The sequence below is a fragment of the Muscardinus avellanarius genome (assembly GCF_963383645.1).
Source record: "Muscardinus avellanarius genome assembly, chromosome: 18".
NCBI lineage: Eukaryota > Metazoa > Chordata > Mammalia > Rodentia > Gliridae > Muscardinus > Muscardinus avellanarius.
In genome coordinates, this window is record NC_137804.1 from 3,701,219 (window position 1) to 3,727,566 (window position 26,348).

Below are 26,348 nucleotides of genomic sequence, written 5' to 3' on the forward strand. Positions count from 1 at the left end.
CATGCGCGCTGTCAAAAGCGCGCTCCCGGGGCGGAGATGGCTGCCAAGAATTTGGCTTCCCGCCTCCGAGGCTCCCGGCGATTTCTGAGTGGCTTCGTGGCCGGGGCGGTGGCAGGCGCCGCGGGAGCCGGGCTGGCGGCCCTGCAGTTCCTCCGGAGCCAGGAGGCGGGGGCGGCGGCGAGGGATCCGGACGGTAAGTCCGCGGGTGTGTGTGTGTGTGTGTGTGTGTGTGTGTGTGTCTGTCTGTCTGTCTGTCTGTCTGTGTCCGTCCTCCAACTAGATCGCGGGCTCCTGGAGAGTTGGGAGGATGGCAGGGCCGGCACAGTGCCTGGTCCAGAATTGGCATCCCAGGAGTACGGATGTCCGGCATCCCAGTCTTTGGGAGGCTGAGACAAGGAGGATCGCGGGTTCGAGGCCAGCCTTAGCAACGTAGCGAGAGCCTGTTTCCTGTTTCGGAATAAAAAATAAAAAGGGCTGGGAGTGTAGCGCGGAGGTAGAACGCCTCTGGAGTTGAGCCTTAGTACCAAAAAAAAAAAAAAAAAAAAGTGGATGGAGAAATAGACGAAGTCACATTTTTAGCAGATTTGTCAACTGCCCTTATTTCCATACGATTCCAAAGAACACCCACTGGCCCTAAGAAGAGTAACAGGACATGCAAATCGTCAAGTTACCAGGAGTGCCTTGTCTTTAGAAAAAAAGAAAGCGTGCTCGTGTCTCCACCCGGGTCTTTGCCGTGCTAGGGAAGGGCCGTGTCACCAGGGTCCTTCTCAGCTCCTAACATGCTCCTTTTAAAAACCTTTTTTTCTTTTTGCGGTACTGGGGATGGAACCCCGGGGCATTTCACCTCCGAGCTACACCTCCAGCCCTATTCTTTATTCTTTATTTTGAAACAAGGTCTCACTGGATTGCCAAGGGCCTCACTAAATAGCTGAGGCTGTCCTCGAAAGGCGATCCTCCTGTCTCAGCCCCCCAAATGCCGGGATTACAAGCCTGCGCCACCACACCCGGCTCAAAAACCGTATATTTTTAGTTTCTATGGAACTGGAAATTGAACCCAGGGTCATTGTACCTCCAAACTATATCCCAACCCTTTCTTTTTATTTTTGTTTTGATACAGGGTCTTGCCAAGTTGCTAAGCCAGTCTTTGGACCTGCTGTCCTCCTGTCTCCCAAGTACTGGGGTTACAGGCATGTGCCGCCATGCCTGGCTCAGCTTGCTCCTTCTGAGACCTGGCATTGTGCAAGAGCACTACTGTGGTGCTAATGGGAAAAGGATTTTGAAACTGAATCCCGGCTGAGTGCTAGTTTTTACTGTGAAGATACATCACACACCTCAGTCCTTCAGAACCAGAACATTGAGGGATAATGAATGAAACAGTTCCTCTCCCCCACACTTGCTCTTAATAAGTAGACAGCTCTTTCTCAGTCAGTGTGGATGACTCACAGCCAGTCATGGCCTGCGGTATTCCTTTGAATGCTGCTCTGCATGTATAGGTTGTACAGGTATTTTTTTCTTCTTTCCTATATTGGTGATTGAACCCAGGGGCTTTGTGTCTCTGAGCTACACCCTCAGCCCTATTTTTTTTTTTAGTTTTTATTTTGAAACAGTGTCTCACTAAGTTGCAGAGGGCCTAGCTGAGTAGCTGAGGCTGTGAACCTGCAATCCTTCTGTCTAGCCCAAAGTATTGGGATTACAAACATGCACCACCACACCCAGTTTACAGGTTTTTTTATTTAAATGGGGCTGATAGATTTGGAAATTTGATAGGAAAGACTAATAAGATCAGGTTCAGCCGGGCGTGGTGGCGCACGCTTGTAATCCCCGCGCTTGGGAGGCTGACACAGGAGGATCGCACAGGTTCGAAGCCAGCCTCAGCTACTTAGTGAGGCTCTCGGCAACTTAGTGAGACCCTGTTTCCAAATAAAATATAAAATAGGTCTGGGAGTATAGCTCGGAGATAGAAAGCCTCTGGGTTCCACCAAAAAATAAAAAAATAAAAAATCAGGTTCTAATTTATCTATGTATTTTTGGTGCAATGGATTGAAGCCAGGGCATCAGGGGTACTTTCTCTGCCTCTGAGTTACACTCTTAGCCAAGTCCTCATTGAAAAGCTAATGCAATAGTTGGAGTTTATCTTGATACAACTATGCAAATGATTAAAGGCAAGACGACTACTTCGCCAAGCTGCCTCTTTTTCTTTGACCCCATAAATAATTTCAAAACTGAGATCTCCTGGGTGATTAGATTTTTGAGCAGTTCTTTGTAAATCTCATCCTTCTCTCTATCTTCTTTTGTTCTTCATAAGAGTCACTAACTATTTGTGTTTGCATTTTTAGAATCTGCAGAAAAAGCTGTCTTGGGACAATTTGGATTCCCTTTAAGTGGAACGGAGACTAGGTGCTACACCAATCACGCCTTGTCTTACGATCAGGCAAAGCGCGTGCCTCGGTGGGTGCTTGAACATATATCCAAAAGCAAGATCATGGGTAAGTGGTTGGAAAAAATGGAAGTAAAGGTGTCAGTGACAGATGTTTCCAAATTAAAACAAAGAGGATTATTTTGATAATATGATATATATATATATATATATATATATATTTTTTTTTTTTTTTTTTTTTTTTTTTTTTTTGGTGGTACTGGGGTTCCTGGAAGCCCTTCTTCCTCCGGGCTACACTCTCAGACCTATTTTTATATTTTTGAAACAGGGTCTCTTACACCAGCACGGCTGGCTTCGAACCTCCGCGATCCTCCTGTCTCCGCCTCCCAAGCGCGGGGATTACAAGCGTGCACCACCACACCCGGCTTTTTTTTCGGTACTAGGAATGAACCCAGGGGCATTCTTTCTCTGAGGTGTACCCCCAGCCCTATTTTTTATTTTTATTTTTTTGGTGTGTGTCGAACTGGGGATAAAGCCCAGGGGTGTTGTACTTCTGAGCTATACCCCCAGCCCTATTTTTTTTTTTTTTAGTCTTTTTAGTTTTTTGGTGGTACTGGGGTTCCTAGAAACCCTTCTACCTCTGGGCTACACTCCAAGACCTATTTTATACTTTTTTTTTTTTTTTTTGGAAACAGGGTCTCTTAAGCCAGCGCGGCTGGCTTCGAACCTACGCGATCCTCCTGTCTGCACCTCCCAAGCACAGGGATTACCAGCGTGCGCCACCACGCCTGGCTGTCTTTTTAGGTTTTTGAAACAGGATGTCACTGAGTTGCAAAGGGCCTCGCTAAGTAGCTGAGGCTGTCCTCGAACCGGGATCCTCTTGTCTCAGCCTCCCAAGTACTGGGACTATAAGCGCGCACTACTTTATCTGGCTTGAGCATCCGTATCTTGACGTTTGGGTTGGGACGCCCTGTTGCAGGCATTGCTGTGTTGAGTGTCATTCATCTTTCTACCTCAACAAGTATTTTTCAGGTGTCTGCTATATACCCAGTGCTTTGCCAAGTCTTGAGGACAGAGCAGGGTAGCTGGTCTGTATCCCTTTGACACTGTGATACTGGGGATGGAACTCTGGGGCATTTACCACTTTTAATTTTTTTTTTTTTTTGTGGGTCTGGGGATGAAACCCAGGGGCATTTGACCTCCGAGCTATACCCCCTGCCCTATTTTTTATTCTGTATTTTGAACCCGGGTCTCACTGAGTTGCAGAGGGCCTCACTAAGTAGCTGAGGCTGTCCGAGAACCGTGATCTTCCAGGTCTCGGCCTCCCGAATGCTGGGATTACAAGCGTGCACCACCACGCCCGGCTACACTTTTAAAATTTATGAAAAATTTGAAACATGGTCTTAACTAAGTTGCCATGTGCTGGCTTTTTTGAAAAATATATTTTTATTGGTGCATTGTAGTCAAACATCACAATGGAATACAAGACTTGTGAGGATATCCAAGTACACATCATCCAATTAGCTTTTATTCCATCCCCATCCCACTCCCTCCCTCTCCCTCAATCCCATGCTTGATTTAGTGTTTAACATTGACATATTTATTTACCTATATCATGTGCTTCAAAGAGATTCCATCTTCCCCCATCCCATCCCCTCTGATTGGTTACCTTAATTGCTCCTCCACAGGGCCCTTCTAATTTTTGCATATTAGGGAAAGCATCTGATTTTTTTATTTTCTGTGATATTTCTCTGTGTATGCCGCATTGCGAGTTCCGATCTTATTCTTGAAGCCCCAGCACCAGCCTGGCCACCCGGCAGACTCTGATCCCGGCCTCACTGGCTCCAGCTCCAGCCTCACCGCATGGCAGGGACCAGTCCCAACCTTGCTGACCTCAGCACAGGCCTTGCCTCATGACAGGCTCTGATCCCGGCCTCGCTGGCCCTGACACCGGCCTCACCCCTTGGCAGGCTCCGATCCCGGCCTCGGAGGCCCCAGCACTGGCCTTGCCTCATGGCAGGCTCTGATCCCGGCCTCGCTGGCCCCGGCACCGGCCTCACCCCTCGGCAGGCTCCAATCCCGGCCTTGGAGGCCCCAGCCATGTACTGGCTTTGAGTCGGCCAAACTCATCTCAGCCTTCCCAGCACTAGGATTATAGACATGCACCACCTATGTGGTTATGAATGTACAGTTACAATTGACAGTTTTTCTGAAGTAAGTGATTACAAGTTAAAATAATATAATTAAGAAAGAGTAAAGAGTGTGATGAGAGATTATAACAACAGAACATTTTTATTATGTTTGTTTTTGTTTTGGGTAGTATTGAGGATTGAACTCATGGGAATTCTATCTCTGAGCTACATCTTCAGCCTATTTTATTTAATTTTTAAAATTTATTTAATTTTATTGTGGTACTGAGGTTTGAACCCAGGGGCATTCTACCTCTGGCTATACCCCCTGCTCTGTTTTATTTATTTATTTATTTATTTATTTTTAAACAAATTTTTTATTGAACATAAATGGTATACATTTAAACTATTTGGTGCCCTCTCCCCCCTGCCCCTGTTTTCCCTTCCCCCCTCCCACCAATGGTTGTCCAGGTTAACCATGTCATATTCATAATATTACACATGTTCAGGTGTAGACCCTCATTAATCAAGATAAGCCTTCCTCCTCTCCTCTCTTTCCATTCAAACTTTGCTGGTATTTCCCCTCCATTATCTGGAGTCCCACTGGTATCCTCTGTGTTTCCTAGTTTGGGCATATTAGAGGAAACATATGTACCTTCTCCTTCTGTGCTTGGCTGATCTCACTTAACATAATGTTCTCCAGGGCTTTCCATCTTCTTGCAAATGATATAATTTTGTTCTTTTTTATGGCTGAATAGAATTCCATTATGTGTATTTCCCACAGTTTTGCTATCCATTCATCTGTTGATGGTGATCTGGGTTGGTTCCATATTTTGGCTATTACAAATTGTGCTGCTATGAACATAGGTATGCATATGTTGCTGTATTTCTCTGATTTCAACCCCTTTGGAAAGATACCCAGGAGTGGTAGAGCTGGATCATATGGTGGATCTATTCCCAACTTTCTCAGGAATCTCCACACAGATCTCCATAGTGGTTGAACTAGTTTGCATTCCCACCAACAGTGTAAAAGAGTTCCTCTTTCCCCACATCCTCGCCAGCATTTGTTGTTATTTGATTTCTTTATGCTTGCCACTCTGACTGGGGTTAGATGGAATCTCAGTGTAGTTTTGATTTGCATCTCCCTGATGGCCAATGATGAAGAACATCTTTTCATGTATCTATTGGCCCTTTGTATCTCTTCTTTTGTGAAGTGTCTATTCAGTTAATTTGCCCATTGATTTTTTTTTATTTCGAAACAGGGTCTTGCTGGGTTGCTGAGAGTTTCACTGCTTGCTGAGGCTGTCTACAAACCTGTGATCCTCTTGTCTCAGTCTTCCAAGTACTGGAATTACAGGCATGGAATTATACCAAGCCTGGCAAGAGAAACTCATTTGATTTCATCTCAAGTTTAGTGAATTTTTTTAAAGCAAAACTGTTGCCGAGCTAGAAAAAAATTCAACTTTACTAAATTTTTTCTGCTCTTAAGTTATTTTCAGAGGCATAAAAGAAAAGCAATTCATTTTATATTGAAAGTCTCATGAGTTGTATAGTTTTGAAGTGGTAAAGTAGAGCCAGTTAATATTATTTAAATATAGAGCTGAAAGCCAGGCGTGTTGGCGCACGCTTGTAATCCCAGCATTTGGGAGGCTGAAACAACGGTTCACAGCCAGCCTCAGCTACTTAGTGAGGCCCTCTGCAACTCAGTGAGACCCTGTTTCAAGATAAACGATTTAAAAAATAGGGCTAGAGGTGTAGTTTGAAGATAGAATGCTCCTGGGTTCAATCTCCAGTACCGCAAAATAAATAAATAAATAAATACAAAAATAAATAAAAAAAATAGATCCGAGCATGGTGGTGCACACTTGTAATCTCAATACTTGGGAGGCTGAGACAGGAGGATCGCAGGTTGGTTCGAGGACAGCCTCAGTAGGTAGTGAGACTCTCATCAACCTAGTGAGACTCTGTTTCAAAACAAAAATGAAATAGGGTTGGGGGTATAGATAAGAGGTAGAATGCCCCTGGGCTCAATCCCTAGTACCACCAAAAAAATAAAAAATAGGAAGCAGTATTCCTGGGTTTACTTGACTTTTGTTTTTAGTATTGGCAGATTAAGTTCTTTACACTAATGCTGAGTTATTAGACTCCTGTTGAAAATAACAAGAGCCAACAGGGAAGTAGCGAATTGCCTGGCCAAATGTGGGGTGAAGCCAGAGCCCAGAGAGGTAGGGCGCATGGCAGATGTGCTCTTGTGTGCACATCCTTTGAGGGAAAGAGTTGACAGAAAGACCCAGGGCTCCCGGAGACGGGCTGCCTCATAGGAGAGCCTCCCACATAACCTGGAGCCCCAAATGGCTACCCGTGGGGACGAGTGACTTAGAACCAGCCTGGCTGCATGCTGTTGGGGACTTCATGGAAAGGCGTCTTGGTCCTGGCAGAGAGGCATCAAAATGGGAACCGAGAAGCTTGTGTCAGAGAAGCTGAGGCCACCAGCGATACTTGTAGCCCAGCCATGACCATTGTTTAGACGCCCCGAGCTTGGTTTAATATGGTCCACCACTGGTGATGCTGCTGGCACCAGATGCAGTCAGTTTGCCTCCTTCTCAAGGAGGGCCTCTCGTTATGAGGCTTTGGAAATGGCTCCAGACGACTGGTCTTCCAAGAGGGGAACCAAAGTGAATGGCCCTGGGAAGTTTACTTCTGATGAATCTCCCCTACTACCTGCTACTTTTTCCTTATCAAGTGATTGTCACAAGCTAGGTTTTAGGAGCTTTACTGTGAGTGTTGGGATCTGACCATTTACCATCATCTTGGCTCAGCGAAGCGGCGCCGGAATAGGCGGCTTCTTTAATCCACATTTTACACGGTGTGAACAGCAGGCGGAGCGCATCCCGTTTGTCCTCACGGGTTTCTGTGGTTCAAGTTCCAACCTGATGATGATTGGGAAATGTATTGGGATTTGCTGATGTCCTCTGTGGCAAACTATTCTGAAAGTATCAAAAGAGAAAAAAGAAAAATGTGAAATTTCTTGCATGTAGTAAGTACTCAGATACTCTATTGTAGGGATTCGGGAAGGCGCCCCTAACTTAACCCACTGTTTCGTCGTGGCTTAAGAGGCAGTAAGTAACAGTAAGGAAGATATCACAGCCACCCTCGCCCTCTAATCTGTGCCTGCCCAGAACAAATTGTTTTGTTTCTATATTTATCTATTATTTCAGTACAAAGTTGGGAAAATATAACTGTACCAAACACAATACAGGGTTTAAGAAGATGGTTTATTTAGTAACCAAGCTTCTGTACATCTTTCCCATTTGATTGACCGATGTTTTACTTAATCTTTAGGGGAGTCTCCCTTTAACTGGAAAGGCTAGAAACGAAAGCCATGAGATAGAGTCACTGTAGGAAGAGCATTCCTTCCTAGACCAGGCCTTTCTAAATCCAGAGGAGGTATCTGAACTATCCCAGGAACTTGAGGCGTGCGTGTCTCTAACACTAGCTGCTCGGGGAGATACCAGCCCGCAGCCACCTGCTCGCCTGTGTAGAGAGCTCTGGGGGGTTTTGGCCGCTGGTAACTCACCTGTTTTGTGTCTTTCTCAGGTGATGCAGACAGGAAGCATTGCAGATTCAAGCCTGATCCCAGCGTGCCCCCAGCCTTCAGTGCTGCCAACGAGGACTACCTGGGAAGCGGCTGGTCCCGGGGACACATGGCCCCAGCAGGAGATAACAAGTTTTCTAGTGTAGGCATAGTATGGGGGAGGGGAGGACTTAGGAATATGGGGTGGATGCTATGTGTACAGTGGGATTTGAGATTAAAGATCAAGGAGCCAGATCTTAAAAGTTAAGAATTTCTATTCTCTGTTCCTTATTTTCTTCTTGACTTTACTTTTTTCTCACTCTGTCTTTGTGTGTGTGTCTGGGGTGGGGGGTTGGGGATTGAACCAGGGAATATTCTATCTCTGAGCTGTACCTCCAGCCCTGTTTTATTTTTTTATTTTTATTTTTATTTTTATTTATTTATTTTTGCGGGTCTGGGGATAGAACCCAGAGGCATTTGACCTATGAGCTACACCCCCTGCCCAATTTTTTATTCTTTATTTTGAGACAGGGTCTCACTAAGTTGCGGAGGACCTCACTAAGCAGCTGAGGCTGTCCGCAAACCGCGATCCTCCTGTCTCAGCCTCCCAAAGGCTGGGATTACAAGCGTGCGCCACCACGCCTGGCTTTTTTTTTTTTTTTTTTTAAATTTTAAAGCAGGATTTCAGTAAGTTGCTGAGGCTGGTCACGAATCTGTGATCCTCCTGTGTCTCAGCTCTCCAGTCTCCCTCTTTGATCAGATCCTGAGATATTTTTAAACAGGCTGAATAAGGAAAATTAAATGCTATGTAAAAGAGAACTAAAAAGTCACTGGGAGCTAACGTTACTTTTTTTGCTTTCTTTCTGTCTTCTTTTCTTCTCTTTTCTTTTTTTGTTGTTGTTATTTCTGAGGATCAAATCCAAGGCTTCATACATGCTAGGCAAGTGCTCTACCCTGAACCCACTTCCAGCCCCTAACCCACTCTTTTTTTGCACGCCCAGCACGAACAACTATAAATTCTGTTGTCATAAAAAAAGGAAATAAGCCGGGCATGGTGGCGCACACTTGTAATCCCCGCGCTTGAGGGGCGGAGACAGGAGGATCGCGCAGGTTCGAAGCCAGCCGCGCTGGCTTAAGAGACCCTGTTTCCAAATTTAAAAAGTATGAAAATAGGTCTAGGAGTGTAGCTCGGAGGAAGAAGGGTTTCCAGGAACCCCAGTACCACAAAAAAAGGAAATAGTATCTTTCATAACATTGGCATTTATATATGAACTGCTGATGATTATCAAGATAGTAGTTAGCAGCCTTGGGTGTTTATTCCAGTTACCTGGAGAAGATTTAAAAACTTCCTATGCTCAGATATGTTTTCTAATTCTGCGGTACTAGGGTTTGAACCCAGGGGCATCTACCTCTGAGCTATACCCCGAGCCCTACTTTTCTTTCTTTCTTTCTTTCTTTCTTTCTTTCTTTCTTTCTTTCTTTCTTTCTTTCTTTCTTTCTTTCGTGGTACTGGGGTTCCTAGAAGCCCTTCTACCTCCGGGCTACACTCCCAGACCGATTTTATATTTTTATTTGGAAACAGGGTCTCCTAAGCCCGTGCGGCTGGCTTCGAACCTGCGCGATCCTCCTGTCTGCGCCCCCCAAGTGTGGGGATTATAAGCGTGCGCCACCACACCACGCCCGGCTATTCTTTATTTTGAAACAAGATCTCACTAAGTTCTGGAGGGCCTCACTTAAGTTGCTGAGGCTATCCAAGAACCTGTGATCCTCCTGTCTCAGCCTCCCAAGAACTGGGATTACAAGTGTGCGCCACCACCCCCAGCCTATGCCCAGACTTTTCTAAATCAGAACTCTTGGAGATGGAACCCTGGCATCAACTCTGAGGTGGGGGGAGCTCCTGGGAATTGTACCCAGGGGTTCTCTACCACTGAGCTACATCCCAAGTCCTTTTTCAGTTTTTATTTTGACACAGGGTCTCGCTAAGTTGCAGCAGCTGGCCTTGAACTTGTTATTCTTGGGACTCAGCCTCCCTGAGTTGCCGGAATTCCAGGCATGTGCCACCTGGACCTGCTGGGTTTTTTTAAGTTCCCCAAGGTGTTGAAATGTGCATGCAAGGTTGAAAGCCGTTGCTTGAAGAGATGATAATGGGTGCAGTAAGCAATGAAAATAAACAACTTTGAGGGAGGCTGTGTTTGAGTCGGGGAAGTAAATGAACCGGCCGTGGCCACAAACCCAGAGAACAAGGGATTTCTCACCCCACTTCCCATCTGTGCTGGGCTTCCGAACTGCGACTCCTGGAACCTTGGTTTAGAAATTCTTTGCCAGAGGCTTCAAGGCAGAATCCTTCTCTTAAGCTACATATTGGAAACGTTTCATTCTTAGAATTTACGCTATTATGAGTTTGGATTTTATAAACGATACGCAAAGCTAAACATACCAAACTATTTACTTTGTTATAGTCTTTCTTTTGAATAATTATAGAGCTTTCGGTCGTAGAATCCTTGTGGCTTTCATATATATAAAAAAGGACTCAGAGCTAGCGTATGAGTAAGAACTGGTTTCCTATGTCTGTCTTGTAAAGCGTCTTCAAAAGGACGGCATTTCATTTTATGTTACCATTTTTATTTCGTTTCACAGAAGGCCATGGCGGAAACATTTTACCTCTCTAATATTGTGCCTCAGGATTTTGATAATAATTCTGGATACTGGAACAGGTCAGAGGTGAGAGTTTTAGAACTCCGTGTGGAAGGTGCGGGACACGGCAGGGGAATGTTGTGATGTGATCGCTCTTTCAGAAGCTAACCCTGCCAAGGTTGCAGTGCGACCGTGCGACTGTTGTTGCGCCTAGAAAATGGACGGTAATTTCTTATTACCAGTTTCACAGCATTCATATCTCCCTTTGATTTTTTAAAAAAAAATTTGTTGGTTTAATTAGGATTCAAACAAATCTACATGTAGTTTTGGTTGATATATCTTTTCAGCCACTTTTTTTTTTTTTTTTTTTTTTTTTTTGTAGTACTGGGGGTGGAACCCAGGGGCTTTCTATCCCTGGGCTACACTCCCAGACCTATTTTCTATTTTATTTGGAAACAGGGTCTCACTAAGTTGCTGAGAGCCTCACTAAGTAGCTGAGGCTGGCTTCGAACCTGCGCGATCCTCCTAGGATTACAAGTGTGCGCCACCACGCCCAGCTTTTCAGCCACTTTTAATCTGTGGGCCTTTCTTTCTTTCTTTCTTTCTTTCTTTCTTTCTTTCTTTCTTTCTTTCTTTCTTTTTTGGTGGTGCTGGAGTTCCTGGAAGCCCTTCTACCTCCGAGCTACACTCCCAGACCTATTTTTTACATTTTCATTTTGGAAACAGGGTCTCCTAAGCCAGCGCGCGCGGCTGGCTTCGAACCTGCGCGATCCTCCTGTCTCCGCCTCCCAAGCGCGGGGATGACAAGTGTGTGCCTCTTCCTTTTTTTTTTATAAATTACTTACTGAAAATCTGAGATGTTTGTCTTATAGAGTTTCCTTTTGTTTTGGATTTTCTGATTTGCTGATTGCAGACCTGAGAGCTGTTAATGCTTTCTTCTCCCAAGAGATAAATTTTTGAGAAGAAAACATTAGCTTGTAAGTAAAATTTTTTTTTTTTTTTTTTTTGTGGGTCTGGGGATGGAACCCAGGGGCATTTTACATTCGAGCTACACCCCCAGCCCAACTTTTTTTTTTTTATTATTCTTTATTTTGAAACAGGTCTCACTGAATTGCAAAGGGCCTCAGTAAGTAGCTGAGGCTGTCCTCAAACCGCAGTCCTCCTGTCTCAGCCTCCCGAATGCTGGGATTACAAACGTGTGCCATCATGCCCGGCTAATACTGTAAAATTTTTTAATTGTACATTTTTAGATAAGGAACTGAGGAAGGCTGATGAGTATTGTTTTATCTCATTTAGAGATCTCCGCCAACTGTACTATAAAAAGTCTATATGAAGACCACTTGCTTAGGCTGATAAAGGAGGGTTGCAGGTTTGATACGAGACTCAGCAACTTAACAAGACTCTCTTTCAAAAATAAAAAATAAGCCAGGCGTGGTGGCTCACATTTGTAATCCCAGCATTTGGGAGGCTGAGATAGGAGGATCACGGTTTGAGAACAGCCTTTGGCTGCTTAGGCCCTTTGCAACTCAGTGAGACCCTGTTTCCAAATAAAGAAAAAAAAAAAAATAGGGCTGGGGGTATAACTTGGAGGTAGAATGCTCTTGGGTTCCATCCCCAGTATCGCAAAAAAAAAAAAAAAAAAAGTATAAAGAAATAAAAAATATAAAAGGGGCTGTAGGTTTAGCTCAGAGGTAAAATGCCCCTGGGTTCAACCCCCCAGTACCAAAAAAAAAAAAAAAAAATACCACTTACATCTAGGTGTGCCTATAATTAAGACCACTTATCATTTTTATCTGGTAAATTAGAATAAAATTTTGGGGGGGAGGAGATTGGGGATTTGCCCAGTGGCATTCTACCTCTGAGTTACAGCCCCCTCCGCCATCTATATTGCTGAGGCCGACCTTAAGCCTGCGATTCTCCTGTCTCAGCTTCTTAAGTACTGAGCTTACAGGTGTGCACCGCCACACCAGGCTAGAAGGGAGTTTTAAATGATAAGTCTGAGTGCTGTAAAGGTTGTTTTGAGACTGCTATGTTGTATTTTGAAATATAGAGTGGATTTATGTAATTGTTATGAAGATATTCAGTTTCAAATCCACATCTGCTCAAGTCACTAAAATATTTATTCAATTATTTTAGCCCTTGAATTTTTTCCTGAGGAATACATACAGTATTGCATTATATACAAACTGTTAAGATCAACCCATTTGTCTTGCAGTAGGAATGGCCAAATGTGTATTTGAAAAATGTGCCATAAGCCGGGTACATGCCTATAATCTCATTACTTGGAAGGCTGAGACAGGAGGATAACATGTTTGAGGACAGCCTCAGCAGCTTACTGAGACCCTGTTTCAAAGGAAAAAATAGGACTGACAGTTGTAGCTCAGAGATAGAATGCCCCTGCGTTCAATCTCTAGTGCCAAAAAGAAAAGAAAATAAAACTATAACACGGACTTAAAATTTTTTTTTTGTCATTCTGAGGATTAAACCAGAGACCTCACGCATGCTAGGTAAGCACAAGCGAGTGTTTTAAGTTAATAAAATTTCAATTCTAAAATATATGCTAAGTGTACGCAGGGAAAAATGTACGTAATTGTGTTGTGCGTGTGATTTTCAAGTTCTTTTTTTTTTTTTTGCCATCAAACTTTGGGAAGATCATGGCTTACGTACTTACAATGTTTTGGGTCATTTTCTCATCTAAGTTAACTTCTCAAATGCAGTGTCCCATTGGCCCTGATGTGGCCTGCTGCTTTCCCCACGTGTATGTCTGTAAAAACATCATACGTTTTTTGGCTTGTTTTTCAGAATCGAAATGTACTGTCGGGAGCTGACAGAGAGGTTTGAAGATATCTGGGTGGTATCTGGACCTTTGACCTTACCTCACACTAGAAGCGATGGAAAGAAGGCAGTTAGTTACCAGGTGGGACTCGCCGTCACCTGTTGCCGTCAGGGCTAAGCTGTTGATATCAAATTACAATCTCCCTCTGTGTTCGCCTTTTTAATTCCATTTACTCAACAGTATTTACTGAGCATCTACTGGGGTTTTAGGCGTAGAGGTGACGGTGATCACCTCTAATGTAACGTAGTAATGGATAAAAAGCAAGCTTCAAGGAGCTCGGAGTTCGGGAAAGGGGACAGACATGTCAGTCAACCACATACAGTGCAGTATGCTCAGGAGAGGTTAAAATATAAGTGGAATCTGTCACAAAAGGACCGACAACTCCTGTGAGTCTTGGAGGCTCAAGAGAGGATGCGCTGAGCTGGACCTCGGGCCCGTGATCCTCCTGTGCTGGCCTCCCAAGCCCTAGGACTGCAGGCCCGTGCCACCACTTGTGGCCCTTTTTTTATTTTTGTTTTGAAGCAGGGTCTGGCTAGGTTGCTGAGCGTCTTGCTAAATTGCTGAGGCTGGTTTTGAACCTGCGATCCTCTTGTCTCAGCCGCCAAGTCCTGGGGCTGGGGTTTTTCAAAAAGTATCCCGGTGGCATTATGTAGAAAGGCAGATGACAAAGGGGGCATGGATGGGGCAACGTGGGCGAGGGATGACAGCACGGGCAGTCCCCAGGAGAGCAAACACCGGCTGAGCGCAGGTAGTTGGCGTGAGGAAGAACAGAGACGTATAGAAAAGAGTGGCCAGGAACAACTTCGTTGGGTGAAGAAGAAGGAAAAGTCCAGCATAAGAGCAGGTTGCTTGTAATTTCTACCAGGGTGAAGGACGCAAAAGGATATATATATATATATATTTTTTTTTTTTGGTGGTACTGGGTGTGGAACCCAGGTCTTTTCTACCTCCGGGCTATACTCCCAGCTCTATTTTATACTTTATTTGGAAACAGGGTCTCACTAGGTTGCTGAGAGCCTCACTAAGTAGCCGAGGCTGGCTTCGAACCTGTGCGATCCTCCTGTCTCCGCCTCCCAAGCGCGGGGATTACAAGCGTGCGCCACCACGCCCGGCTTATTACAGTTTTTTATGTTGATGTTTTCTGTGGATTTACATAACCATGTATTGATCAAATGCTCCAGTGGGAAATATACAGTTTTTCTTACATGGGGTATAAGTTTTAAAATATGATTTATAAAAATATATACCGTCTAGTTCTTTCTGTGGAAAGGGTCCAGAAGGAGTGATATGCTATTAGCAATGAGCGTATCTTGAGACCCCGTCTTGGTTTCTAAAATATCATCTACTCCTGAGAGAACAAACACTTGAGAGAAAAGGCCGATCGGGGCAGGTGGTGCAGGGAGCGCACGAAATGGAACATCTTGCGTCCCAAAGAAAGGAGGCGCAGCGTAAACGCTGGGAACCTGTCGGAAGGACAGAGAAAGCAGCTTGAAACAGCTCCCACGTATCAGATCCAGGACTCTGAATATCAAAATAAGTGGATTATAAACCTTTTGAATTAAATAAGAATCCACACTTTTATTTCTTTTTTTTTGTGGTACTGGGGATGGGACCTAGGGCCATATTCTACCTCTGAGCTATACCCCCCTGCCCCGAACCCGCACTGTTTTTTTCATTCTTTATTTTGAAACAGGGTCTCACTAAATTGCAGAGGGCCTCCCTAAGTAGCTGAGGCTGACGGTGAACCCGGATCCTCCTGTCTCTGCCTCCCAAGTACGGGGGTTACAAGCGATGACGAGAATGTGCCACCATGCCCATACCTGCTAAAAGCTTAGGGAAAAGGGTGGGGGAAATAAAGTGAATCAAGCAAAGTATTAAAAATTGGTGAGTATGCGTGCAGGAAGGAATCTTTTGTGCTGTCCTTGCAAGTTCTATGTTTATAATTCAGTCTTTAAACATATATATATATATATATATATATATATATTTTTTTTTTTTTTTTCCTGCTTTAGAATTCTTATTGCACTGGAATATTTAAAGCCGGCGGCTAAGTAGACGTAACTTGGTTCTCTTACATCGTTCATCAGTGAATGGTGTTGGAGCGTGTTCAAGTAGCCTTGAGAGGTCAGAAGAGCCCTGTCAGCTCTCCACACCGTGCTGGGTGTCTTACTGATCAGGCGGGAGGTCGGTCAAGACCGACTTCCTGAAGCGTGTCCTTTGAGATCTAATCTCCTTGTTTTTATTTCGAATCCTTACTGGTCTCGGGTCTTTCTTTTCTTTCAGGTTCTGGACCCCTGGGCCCGTTTCCCTGGTTTCCCATGTCTCCGTTGGTCTGTAGGACCCCTCTGTGCTCACCCTGGCTGGTCCTCCATTCGCCAGATCTTCAAGTATCTGGCAGAGGGAGGGAGGCGCTCAGGAGTGTGGCTGGCGTGCTGGCCACTGCGTTCTGGATTCCTTTCTTCCCTTTCCTGTAATTTGCAACCTGGCAGTCATCTTTCTCTCTCACTCTTAATTTCTTTGAGTCAACTTTTTTTATTTTTAAATTTTGCAGTACTGGGGATTGAACTCAGGGGAATTGTACCTCTGAGCTACCCCCCCCCCAGCCTTATTTTCTAGTCTTATTTATTTATTTATTTATTTATTTATTTATTTTGGTGGTACTGGGGTTCCTGGAAGCCCTTCTACCTCTGGGCTACACTCCCAGACCTATTTTTATATTTTTTTATTTGGAAACAGGGTCTCTTAAGCCAGAGCAGCTGGCTTCGAACCTGCGCGATCCTTCTGTCTCCGCCTCCCAAGCGCGGGGATGACAAGCGTGCGCCAACACGCCCGGCCCTTCTTTATTTTTGAAACAGGGTCTCACTGAGTCGGAAAGGGCCTCTAAGTAGCTGAGGCTGACTGAGCCCCGCGATCCTCCTGTCTCAGCCTCCCGAGTATTGGGATTACAAGTGTGCGCCGCCACGCCCGGCTTGATTTATCATTTATTAGTACTTGCTTCATCTATGAAGTATATGACTTTTTTTTTTTGTACTGGGGATGAAACCCAGGGGCGTTCTACCTCTGGGCTACACCCCCAGCCCTATTTTATAATTTATTTGGAAACAGGGTCTCACTAAGTTGCTGAGAGCCTCATTAAGTAGCTGAGGCTGGCCTCGAACCTGCGCGATCCTCCTGTCTCCGCCTCCCAAGCGCGGGAATTACAGGCGTGCACCACCACGCCCGGCTAGTATATGACATTTATGTAGTTCACTTTTATACACTGCTTCAGCCTCTGCCAGTCGCATATTTAGTTTTATTCCTTCTGTTGGTAAACTTTACATCATTTGCTTAAATCTTAACCTCAGTCGGCCACATTTTGTCAAGGTTTATCATCTTTACTCTTGTGTTTGCTGACTCTCATTGGTCTCGGTGTGCCTGTGGCAGAGGTTGTAGACTGAGTTTTCCTATGATGCCCAGCCCACAGAGGTATTTTATTTGGCTCACAAAGAATGTTGCTTTTGAATTCATTGGTAATGTTTAATAATTTGGAGATCTCATATAAATCCAGATTTTAGGTTCTCTTTAAAAAATCAGATGGGGCCGGGTGTGGTGGCGCCCGCTTGTGATCCCAGCATTCGGGAGGCTGAGACCGGAGGATCGCGGTTCACAGCCAGCCTCAGCTACTTAGTGAGGCCCTCCGCAACTCAGTGAGACCCTGTTTCAAAATAAAGAATAAAAAAAATAGGGCAGGGGTGTAGCTCGGAGGTTGAATGCTCCTGGGTTCCATCCCCAGACCTGCAATAAAAATAAAAATAAAAATAAAATTCTGGGTCTATTGATAATATAAAACCAGCCCTTAGAGTATTATGTGTGTGCAAGTGGTACATTTAGACCTGCAGAGAAGTAGCTGTAATTCTGTATCGTCATGTCTTTGCCTCTGGAGAGATACCAACCAACAACAGAACAAAGGAAAGAGAAGCAGTAGGTAAAGTTGGCCCCGTAGTATCATTGCTATTGAAACACATATAATATGCTTTTCTTTCTAATTCAGATAATTAAGGTTCCACCTTGTCATCATGCTCCGGCTGGTCTTGAACTCCCGGGCCCATGTGACCCTGCCCCTGCAGCCCTGGGAGCAGAGGGGCCTCCAGGTCCTCGCCGCCGCGCCAGCCGGTCCACGGACTTCAGTAAGCGTCTGCTGGGTCCTGGCAGTGTTCTGGGTGCGTCTGATAGAGCCAGAGGCAGGCAGAGCGTGCCCCCATGACGCTCGGGTCACAGTGGAGGAGATTCACAGTAAACAGAATACCGTGTAGAAAATCAGAATGGGAAAGGATTGTCGTGGGGGCTAGAAAGGAAGACGTGGGAGGAAGGCTCAGGTTGCCTTTTTTTTTTTTTTGTAGTACTGGGGATGGAACCCAGGGGCATTCAACCTCCGAGCTACACCCCCTGCTCTATTTTTTAATTCTTTATTTTGAAACAGGGTCTCACAAAATTGCGGACGGCCTCACTAAGTAGCTGAGGCTGTCCACGAACTGCGATCCTCTGGTCTTAGCCTCCTGAATGCTGGGTTTGTAAGCATGCACCATCACGCCTGGCTCCTATTTTTATTCTTTATTTATTGTTTTCTGAACCATTTTAGAGCTGGTTGCAATATCTTGAACCCAGGGGCATTCTACCTCTGACCTACACTCCCAGCCCTATTTTTTATTTTTATTTTTGAAACAGGCCTCACAAAGTAGCTAAGGCTGGCCTCACTCATCCCGTCTCAACATTCCAAGAACTGGGATTACAGGTGTGCTCCGCCACGCCCGGCTGAACATTTCTGAAGACTGCAGGCCGGTGGTCTTGTACTGTGTCCTTCAGTCTGGGCTTGTCCAGTGCTCCCTCAGGGCTGGTTATGTTTTGGGCCACATATGATAGAAATGATTTTCTCGCATTGCACAGGAGCTCTGTTTGTCCTGTTCTGTCAGCTTCCATTAATTGGAGAAGGTGGCGCCTGCCGTTTACTTCTTGGTTTCCCCTTTGAAATGAGTAAGTAGGCCGGACGTGGTGGGCACGCTTGTCATCCCCGCGCTTGGGAGACGGAGGCAGGAGGATCGCACAGGTTCGAAGCCAGCCACGCTGGCTTAAGAGACCCTGTTTCCAAATAAAAATATAAAATAGGTCTGGGAGTGTAGCCCGGAGATAGAAGGGTTTCCAGGAACCCCAGTACCACCAAAAATAAATAAATAAATAAATAAATAAATAAATAAATAAATAAATAAATAAATAAGTAGTCTGTGGGAATGCCTTGAGACCTCTGGGCGCTCTCCCTCTTCAGACTCCCACCTGATGATGATTTAGTTGCTGTCGACGATTCTCTTGCCTGAATTAGTTGTTACTACGATACTTGCTGCCAGCTGGTTTTCTGCTGCTGTTTCCTCTCCCTTTCCTGGCAGATGCTCCGCCATGGGAGCTTTCCTTTCTAGCTTGTAACCAGTGTGATGCATGGGTCCCAAGTCTCACTCCGTGAGCGTGACCCCCTGTGCTGTGAGCATTCACGTCGGTGCTCAGTGTTTTCACACGTAGACAGTGGGAGCCCCTTCAAGGTGTCTCCTGTGACGTTCTGCCTCATTATTATTATTATTTTTAATAAAAAGTATTTCTTAAGCCGGGCACGGTGGTGGCGCACGCTTGTCATCCCAGCATTCAGGAGGCTGAGACTGGAGGATCACGGTTCGTGGCCGGCCTCAGCTACTTAGTGAGGCCCTCTGCAACTCAGTGAGACCTGGTTTCACAATAAAGAATAAAAAACAGGGCAGGGGGTGTAGCTTGGAGGTTGAATGCCCCTGGGTTTCATTCCCAGACCAACAACAACAACAAAAAAAGTATTTCTTACTTCATGGCATAGTAAGCCTGTAATGCCAACTCTGGCCCCTGCCATTTCTCCAAGAAGCCTTGGTCTCTAGCGGTGGGGTTGATATTTGGAAACCAAGATTTGGCCGCACGTTGGTCCCTGAGTGCTCCCTCTGCCACCGGCTCGCCGTGTGCGTCACCACGGTTATTTTTAGCCTTTTATAGTGGGCGGAAAGAGCCCCAAAGAGCAGAGTCCAGGAGCTGTCTTGCCTGGGTGGCTCACGGTCAGGCAGGTCCTCCTTCCCTAACTCTGTGTTCCTGGGTTTTTGAGAAGGGTGTATATTCCTGGTCACTACGAAGGCAGATGACTGGACCCCGTGCACATGCGTGTGAGGCTGGGTGTGGACAGGGGTCCGTGCCCTGGAGGGACACTTAGTATTTCATCTTTCCAAAAGCATTACCGGAGGGACTTCTACTTTACTGGACTTATGTTTTCTACTAACCTATTTCTCTATCGTGATATACCTTTTGTTAGATTTGGCATTTTTTTTTTGATCAAACTTGATTTCAAGTAGAATTTCAAACCTAAAAGTCTTTAGTGTTTCTGTTAGCATGGGAACAAAATATTGTCTGTTAGTAATTCAGTTGGGAAAATTGTCATGAAATTCTTGCTATTTTAAGAATTTAGTTGGGCCCCAATTTTTATTTTATTTTATTTTATTTTATTTTATTTTATTTTTTTACGGGTCTGAGGCTGGAACCCAGGGGCATTCGACCTCCGTGCTAAACCCCCTGCGCTATTTTTTATTCTTTGTTTTGTTTTTGTTTTTTGTTTTTTGGTGGTATTGGGAGTGTATCCCAGGGGCCTTCTACCTCCAGGCTATACTCCCAGACCTATTTTATATTTTATTTGGAAACAGGGTCTCACAAAGTTGCTGAGAGCCTCACTAAGTAGCTGAGGCTGGCTTTGAACATGCGCGATCCTCCTGTCTCCGCCTCCCAAGCGCGGGGATTACAAGCGTGCGCTACCACGCCCGGCTTTATTCTTTATTTTGAAACAGGGTCTCACTGAGTTGCAGAGGGCCTCACTAAGTAGCTGAGGCTGTCTGCGAACCACGATCCTCTGGTCTCAGCCTCCCCAGTGCTGGGATTACAAGCGTGCGCCACCATGCCTGGCTGGGCCCCAATTTTTATATGTGTGCACACATACATATAAACTCGGAAGGGATTTGATTAGGCCCACACACGGGGAGGGAAGGCTAGGCGAGGGGAAGAGACAGGAGAGGTAGGTGTGTGCTGGCAAGCAGTCAGGGCATTCATGTTCAGGAGGCAAAAAGGGGACGTGGTAGTAATCTCCAGGGCCCAGCCAAAAAGTTCAGGCTCTTTTGTAGCAAGCAGGGCCTTCAAAGTCAGTAATTCATAATAAAACTAACGTGACGGAAAGGCTGTCCTTTGGTGATGGTTGCATAGCAAATGCGACCCAGTGCTGCACAGCCCTGGAGATCGGCGTGTTCCTCTCAAGGAACAAGCAATTCAGATCGTGAATTCCTGTCTCCGGGGGAGGGCCTCGCAATCGCCAGCCCAGCAATTCAGAATGCTTGGAGAGAGTTTTATTTTCTCTCTTGGTTAATAGGTACTGCTTGTTTACAGCTGTACCCGGAATCTCACTTTAGGAGAATGTATCCGATGAAAATGGGATTTTTATTTAGTTTTTACCCTGGCAATAAGCCATATGTGTTTATACTTTGAAGAGTGAAGCACCTGGCGTTTGCTAGGGCCTGTGTCCACTGGGCAGAATGCGAGCAGCTTTATAGATGCCGTCCCATCCGGCCCTCGCTGCGGCCCTGACGAGAGTGGCAGAGTCTGTCCTCTTTTATGGGCACGGAAATTGGCTCTTGGAGGAGGCCAAGTCCTCGTCACATAGCTAGTAATTGGCAGAGGAGGTCCGAACCTGGGTCTGCGTGGCTTTTATGACACTTGCCAATCACTCGGTATTGTTCTTCGAGGCTTCCGACAGCCGCTGGTAAAGGGATTGCTGTGCTTTTTATATACGAACACTTAAGGCCAGCAGGTAATAAGAGACGGAGAGCGGTTGCAAGTAATATTTGCTAGCATGCAAAAATAAGAACAGAAAATGGGCCAAGAGGAGGATCCCTTCCAGCCAGGCAGAAATGTCCGTTGGAATACGCTGGCGAGGATCTCAGCATCGTGGACCCGGAGTGACTGGGAGCCTAAAGGGAGAAGGGCAGCGCTGATTTTATCTGCAGTGAGTCATCCGACAGCTCCGATCAGGATCAGCCCCTTTATTATAGCTGAGGTCCCCGGGTGCTTCCTCTGATGGATCCCGGAGAAGTGAAACCTACCTGAAGGTTCTGCGGGGCGCAGTAATGACCCGGCAAGCGGAAGCCGCAGTACTCACTACTTGCGGTGGTGTACAGTCAGAAACACGAACAGTCCATCCTTAGCAGAACTTCCCAGGTCTATACCGCTACTACTAGTGCGGGGGAGTGAAAGCAGGCCCCTGGGACCCCCAGGCCTTCCGTGGTAGGAGAAGGTAGCAACTTTGAAGCCTCCTGTTTATATTTAGGGACAACATCTGTTCGGGTCCCTACTTGTCTTAGTTGAAAAGCTAGTTACTCTAGTGGTTATCTCCTAATCTCACCCAGTTCTTGAAGGACAGTGGACAGTGTGGGAAGGGGGCCTTGTTTGGCAGTGACTAAGCCGGCCCCCACCCCTGCCCGGAGCAGGAGCCCCAGCGTGGGAGCACTGCCCGCGGGGCTGAGCTGGCTCGGGAGCACTGCCCGCAGGGCTGAGTTGGTTCGGGAGCACTGCCCGCGGGGCTGAGCTGGCTCGGGAACACTGCCCGCGGGGCTGAGCTGGCTCGGGAGTGTCTGCTGAGACTCTGCAGATACAGGGGCAACCATGTTCCTGTTGGTTCTACCCCACCTTGAACTCCCTCTATTTTCTAGCTCCTTCTCTCAGGTGTGGATTTCCTATTTATTAAACTACCATGAGCCGGGCGTGATGGTACATGCTTGCAATCTTACTACCTGGGAGGCTGAAGCAGGAGGATCACAGGTTTGAAGCCAGCCTCAGCAACTGGGGGTCACAAGTGAGTGCGAGCTTGTGGTTCTTCTGTGAAGGGAGACCCTGTTTCCAAATAAAAAATGAAATGGGTCTGGAGGTGTACCTGGGAGGTAGAATGCCCCTGGGTTCCATCCCCAGTACCACGAACACCCCCATGCCCCCATGGCTTGTTTCTTTTGACTTGACTGGCGTGACTTCTTAGGGCTTGATCTCTTGATAGGTCCTAGCAGTTTTATTTTTGGAATTTCTTTTTTTGTCCCACTAGGGGAATGTCACCCAAAATCTCCATCTGAGTCTAGCAGGAACATATTTTTTCCTCAAGATGCTGCTCAGCGATTCACTTAAGGCCCCGGGACCGCCCGTGTGATGTTAAGAACGGCGGCCTTCACCCGGGCACGGTTCCTTGCCCTCCTCCTCCGGGGTGGAGGCTGGGGCTGTGGCGATGGAGGTAGTAAATCGTTTCTTTTGTGTTTTGAGAGAAAGACGCAAGCTCAGGCCGGCATGTAAGAAAACTCCGGGTCGCGCCTGGGTGCCGGCTTGCGGCTCCTCGGTGTATCCTATGTTTTAGCCGCTTTCGGTCGACTTCCAGTGTTCCTTAGTCTTGACAGGAGCTGGGTGCCCTGGGGTCATGTAACAGCAGCAGGTCTTCTTTGTAGCGCATTCTTCCACATAGTCTTAGATGAAAAGGCCTATTGCTGACTCACTGATGCTGAAGACTCAGCTCGCATGGAGCCCTGCAGGTCCTGTGTTTGAGCGTCATTGTGCCCCGACTGACTTCTCTGGAAACCCTCGTCGGCCCTTCACTAGCCTACCCTTGCTCTGTCCTGGGCTTCCCCAGTCTCCCTCTGAAACCTCTTTGTAAGTTTTTCAGTCTGAATCCTATCATTTGAACGATATTCACTACAAAAATGATTTCTTACACGGCCTCCTGTCTGTAGACGAGGCGTCCAGCAGGAGGAATAACCAGGGGGTGATGCCAAGGGCCCCCGACATTGGGCTGGGAACTGTGCTGCAGTTCTGGGGACTGGCCACCAGGAGGCACCAAGAACTTGTTGAACCGTGGGAGACCCAGCCGGCTCCTGGCACACCTTCTTGCCTCTGTGAGCTGAGCTCAGTAGCCGCCCTCAGTCCTCACCCTGGACTTCTGGAGGCCCTTGGTGCTGAGCCGACGTCCGTGCTCTGTGTTGGCTGGTAGCCATGTGGCGCCTGCGGGGAAAGTATTGGCTCCCCTCTAGATGTGCTCAAGAGGAGGTCGGCCGACTGACTTGAAGGCCCATTCCGTTCCGTTTTCAGCAGCTCCAGGCTCAGGGCTTCTGGGATGCAGTGTTGAACTAGCATCTCCTGGAGATCTGTGGCTGGTTGTGGGCTTCCCTCCATAGGGTTGATCTTGAGTATTTATTTATTTATTTGCGATACTGGGGATGGATCCCAGGGGCATTCTACCTCCCAGGTATATCCCCAGTCCTATTTTTTATTCTTTATTTTGAAACAGGGTCTCACTGAGTTGCAAAGGACCTCACTAAGTAGCTGAGGCTGTCTGCGAACTGTGACCCTCCTGTCTCAGCCTCCCAGATGTTGGGATTAAAAGCGTGCACCACCACACCTACATTTATTTATTTACTTATTGTGCTGGGGATGGAATCCAGGGGCTTTCTATCTCTGGGCTACACTCCCAGACCTATTTTTTAATATTTTATTAGAAACAGGGTCTTACTACATTGCTGAGAGCATAAGTAGCTGAGGCTGGGTGCAAACCTGCACAATCCTGTCTCAGCCTCCCAAGCACTGGGATTACAAGTGTGCACCACCACGCCAGGCTTGAGTGTGGTTTTTTTTTTTTTTTTTTTTTTTTTTTTTTTTTTTTTTGCTCTGGTGAGTATGCTCAGGTTCCCAGCCCCATAAAGCACCTAGGAGTGGGGTGAGGAGTTTGTGTCTGTAGATTGTGTAGTTTCATAAACCTCGCCCTGGCCAACCACTTTCGGTAAGTTCAAAGACAGCGGTTATAAGCCGGGCGTGGTGGCGCATGCTTGTCATCCCAACATTCGGGAGGCTGAGACCAGAGGATCACGGTTCGCGGACAGCCTCAGCTACTTCGTGAAGCCCTCCGCAACTCAGTGAGACCCGGTTTCAAGATAAAGAATAAAAACATTGGGCAGGGGGTGCAGCTCGGAGGTCAAATGCCCCTGGGTTCCATCCCCAGACCCGCAAAAAAAAAAAAAAAAAAAAAAAAAGATAGCGGTTATAGAATCCATTCCTGCGGGGGGTCTCCTCCTCATCTCTGAGGTTGGTTGTCACAGAGGGACCTCCACATGGGACAGACGCCGATGGCCCTGGAGTCCCCAGGTTGTGTGCGTGTAGGCGGGCGTTTGGGAAAAGCAAAAAGAGTCCTCCTTTGTAGCTCTCTTGTCTCTGCCCTGTTTTAGGGAATCCTATAGCTGGAGTAGCCTCTGATCAGGAAAGAAAACCCGTTCTGACCCAGGAGGGGCCTGGGGGGACGGGCACGCCACCAGCACACTGTAGTTGGTTTATATATTGGGGACCATTTAAGAAAACGGATGTCCAGCTTTTCTCTTTTAGACGATACATATGGCCTTGAGCCTCCTGGAATGAAGCTTGCAGTGGTCTCATAATAACGTGCATTAACCCAGCCGCTTGCCAGGCCCCTGGTTCTTCCTCAGCCTGACCGTGGCTTTGGCTTCCTGGCCGCGCGAGGCCTCACCAGCTGTGCGATCTGACAGCGCATCCAGAGGGGCTGCGTTTCACAGCCCATGAGTCACAACTCGAACGCGGTTCCCTTTACTTAACCTGAGACCAAGCCGCAGTCCAGGTGACCGTGGAGCTGGCGTGTTGGCGCCGGGTCTGGCTGCTTCCGTGAAGGGATCTGAGTTTGATCAACCGAGGCTATGCCTGTATTCCTGGGAGCACCCAGGATCGCAGTTTTGACCTTTGACTTTTTGGAGAAGCTCTGATTATGAGATGAAGAGAAAATGACGCTTTTGTTGTGCATAAAAAACCAGGACTTGGCCAGGTGCGGCGGCGCACCCCTAAGCCCAGTACTTGGGAGGCGGAGACAGGATTGCAGACTCAAGGCCAGGGTGCTGTGACTTAGTGAGACCCTGTTTCAAAATGGGGTCCAGTCCCCAGTAGCACAAATAAGCAAACCCAGGACTCATTCATGGCAACCCTTTGTCCTACCAATGTAGCAGAGACCATGGCCCCTGCTCTCTGGGATAACGTCACTGACCTGTTAGATGCTTGTCTTCTCTGCAGATCCTTTTTTCATTTATTACCTTTGGTACTTGAGTTAGACTCCAGTGGGCTGGGCTGAGGCAGATGATAAGCCGGTGTTTTTAGACTTGCACCTCGTAAGGTTTTCAAGGAAAGACTCGGGAGCTCTTAGCACAAATGCGTGTCACTAATGTGGCTGTCTGTCTTTAGGTGATTGGGGAGGACAACGTGGCAGTCCCCTCGCACCTGTATAAGGTGATCCTGGCTCGCAGAAGCCCCGACTCTGCAGAGCCGCTGGCGCTGGGGGCCTTCGTGGTGCCCAATGAGGCCATCGGCTTCCAGCCGCAGCTCACCGAATTCCAAGTGAGCCTCCAGGACCTGGAGAGGCTGTCGGGACTGGTGTTCTTCCCTCGTTTGGACAGAACCAGTGACGTCAGGAATATCTGCTCCGTGGACACCTGCAAGCTCCTGGATTTCCAGGCGTTCACCCTGTATCTGAGCACGAGAAAGATCGAGGGCGCCCGCTCGGTGCTCAGACTGGAAAAGGTCATGGAAAATCTGAAGGCCGCAGGGGTCGAGCCGGACGATTACTTCATGCGTTGCTATGAAAAGAAGCTGGAAGAACTGAAAGTGAAGGAGCAGTCGGGAGGCCAGACGAAGCCATCCTAG

At 46.8% G+C, this 26,348-nt stretch overlaps 1 protein-coding gene across 2 annotated transcripts; it reads left to right on the forward strand.

The window, feature by feature from the left end:
• EXOG (exo/endonuclease G) lies at positions 1–26,348 on the forward strand (the record flags this gene model as incomplete). 2 transcript variants are annotated; one of them, XM_080715252.1, is made up of 6 exons in its annotated part: positions 1–193; positions 2,337–2,486; positions 8,104–8,243; positions 10,718–10,794; positions 13,517–13,631; positions 25,890–26,348. In XM_080715252.1, 6 exons carry the CDS (start codon positions 37–39, stop codon positions 26,346–26,348), a joined length of 1,098 nt encoding a protein of 365 aa, XP_080571378.1. The 2 variants fall into 2 exon arrangements, with proteins under 2 accessions (XP_080571378.1, XP_080571377.1); XM_080715251.1 differs by lacking the exon at positions 2,337–2,486 and having other exon boundaries at positions 37–193.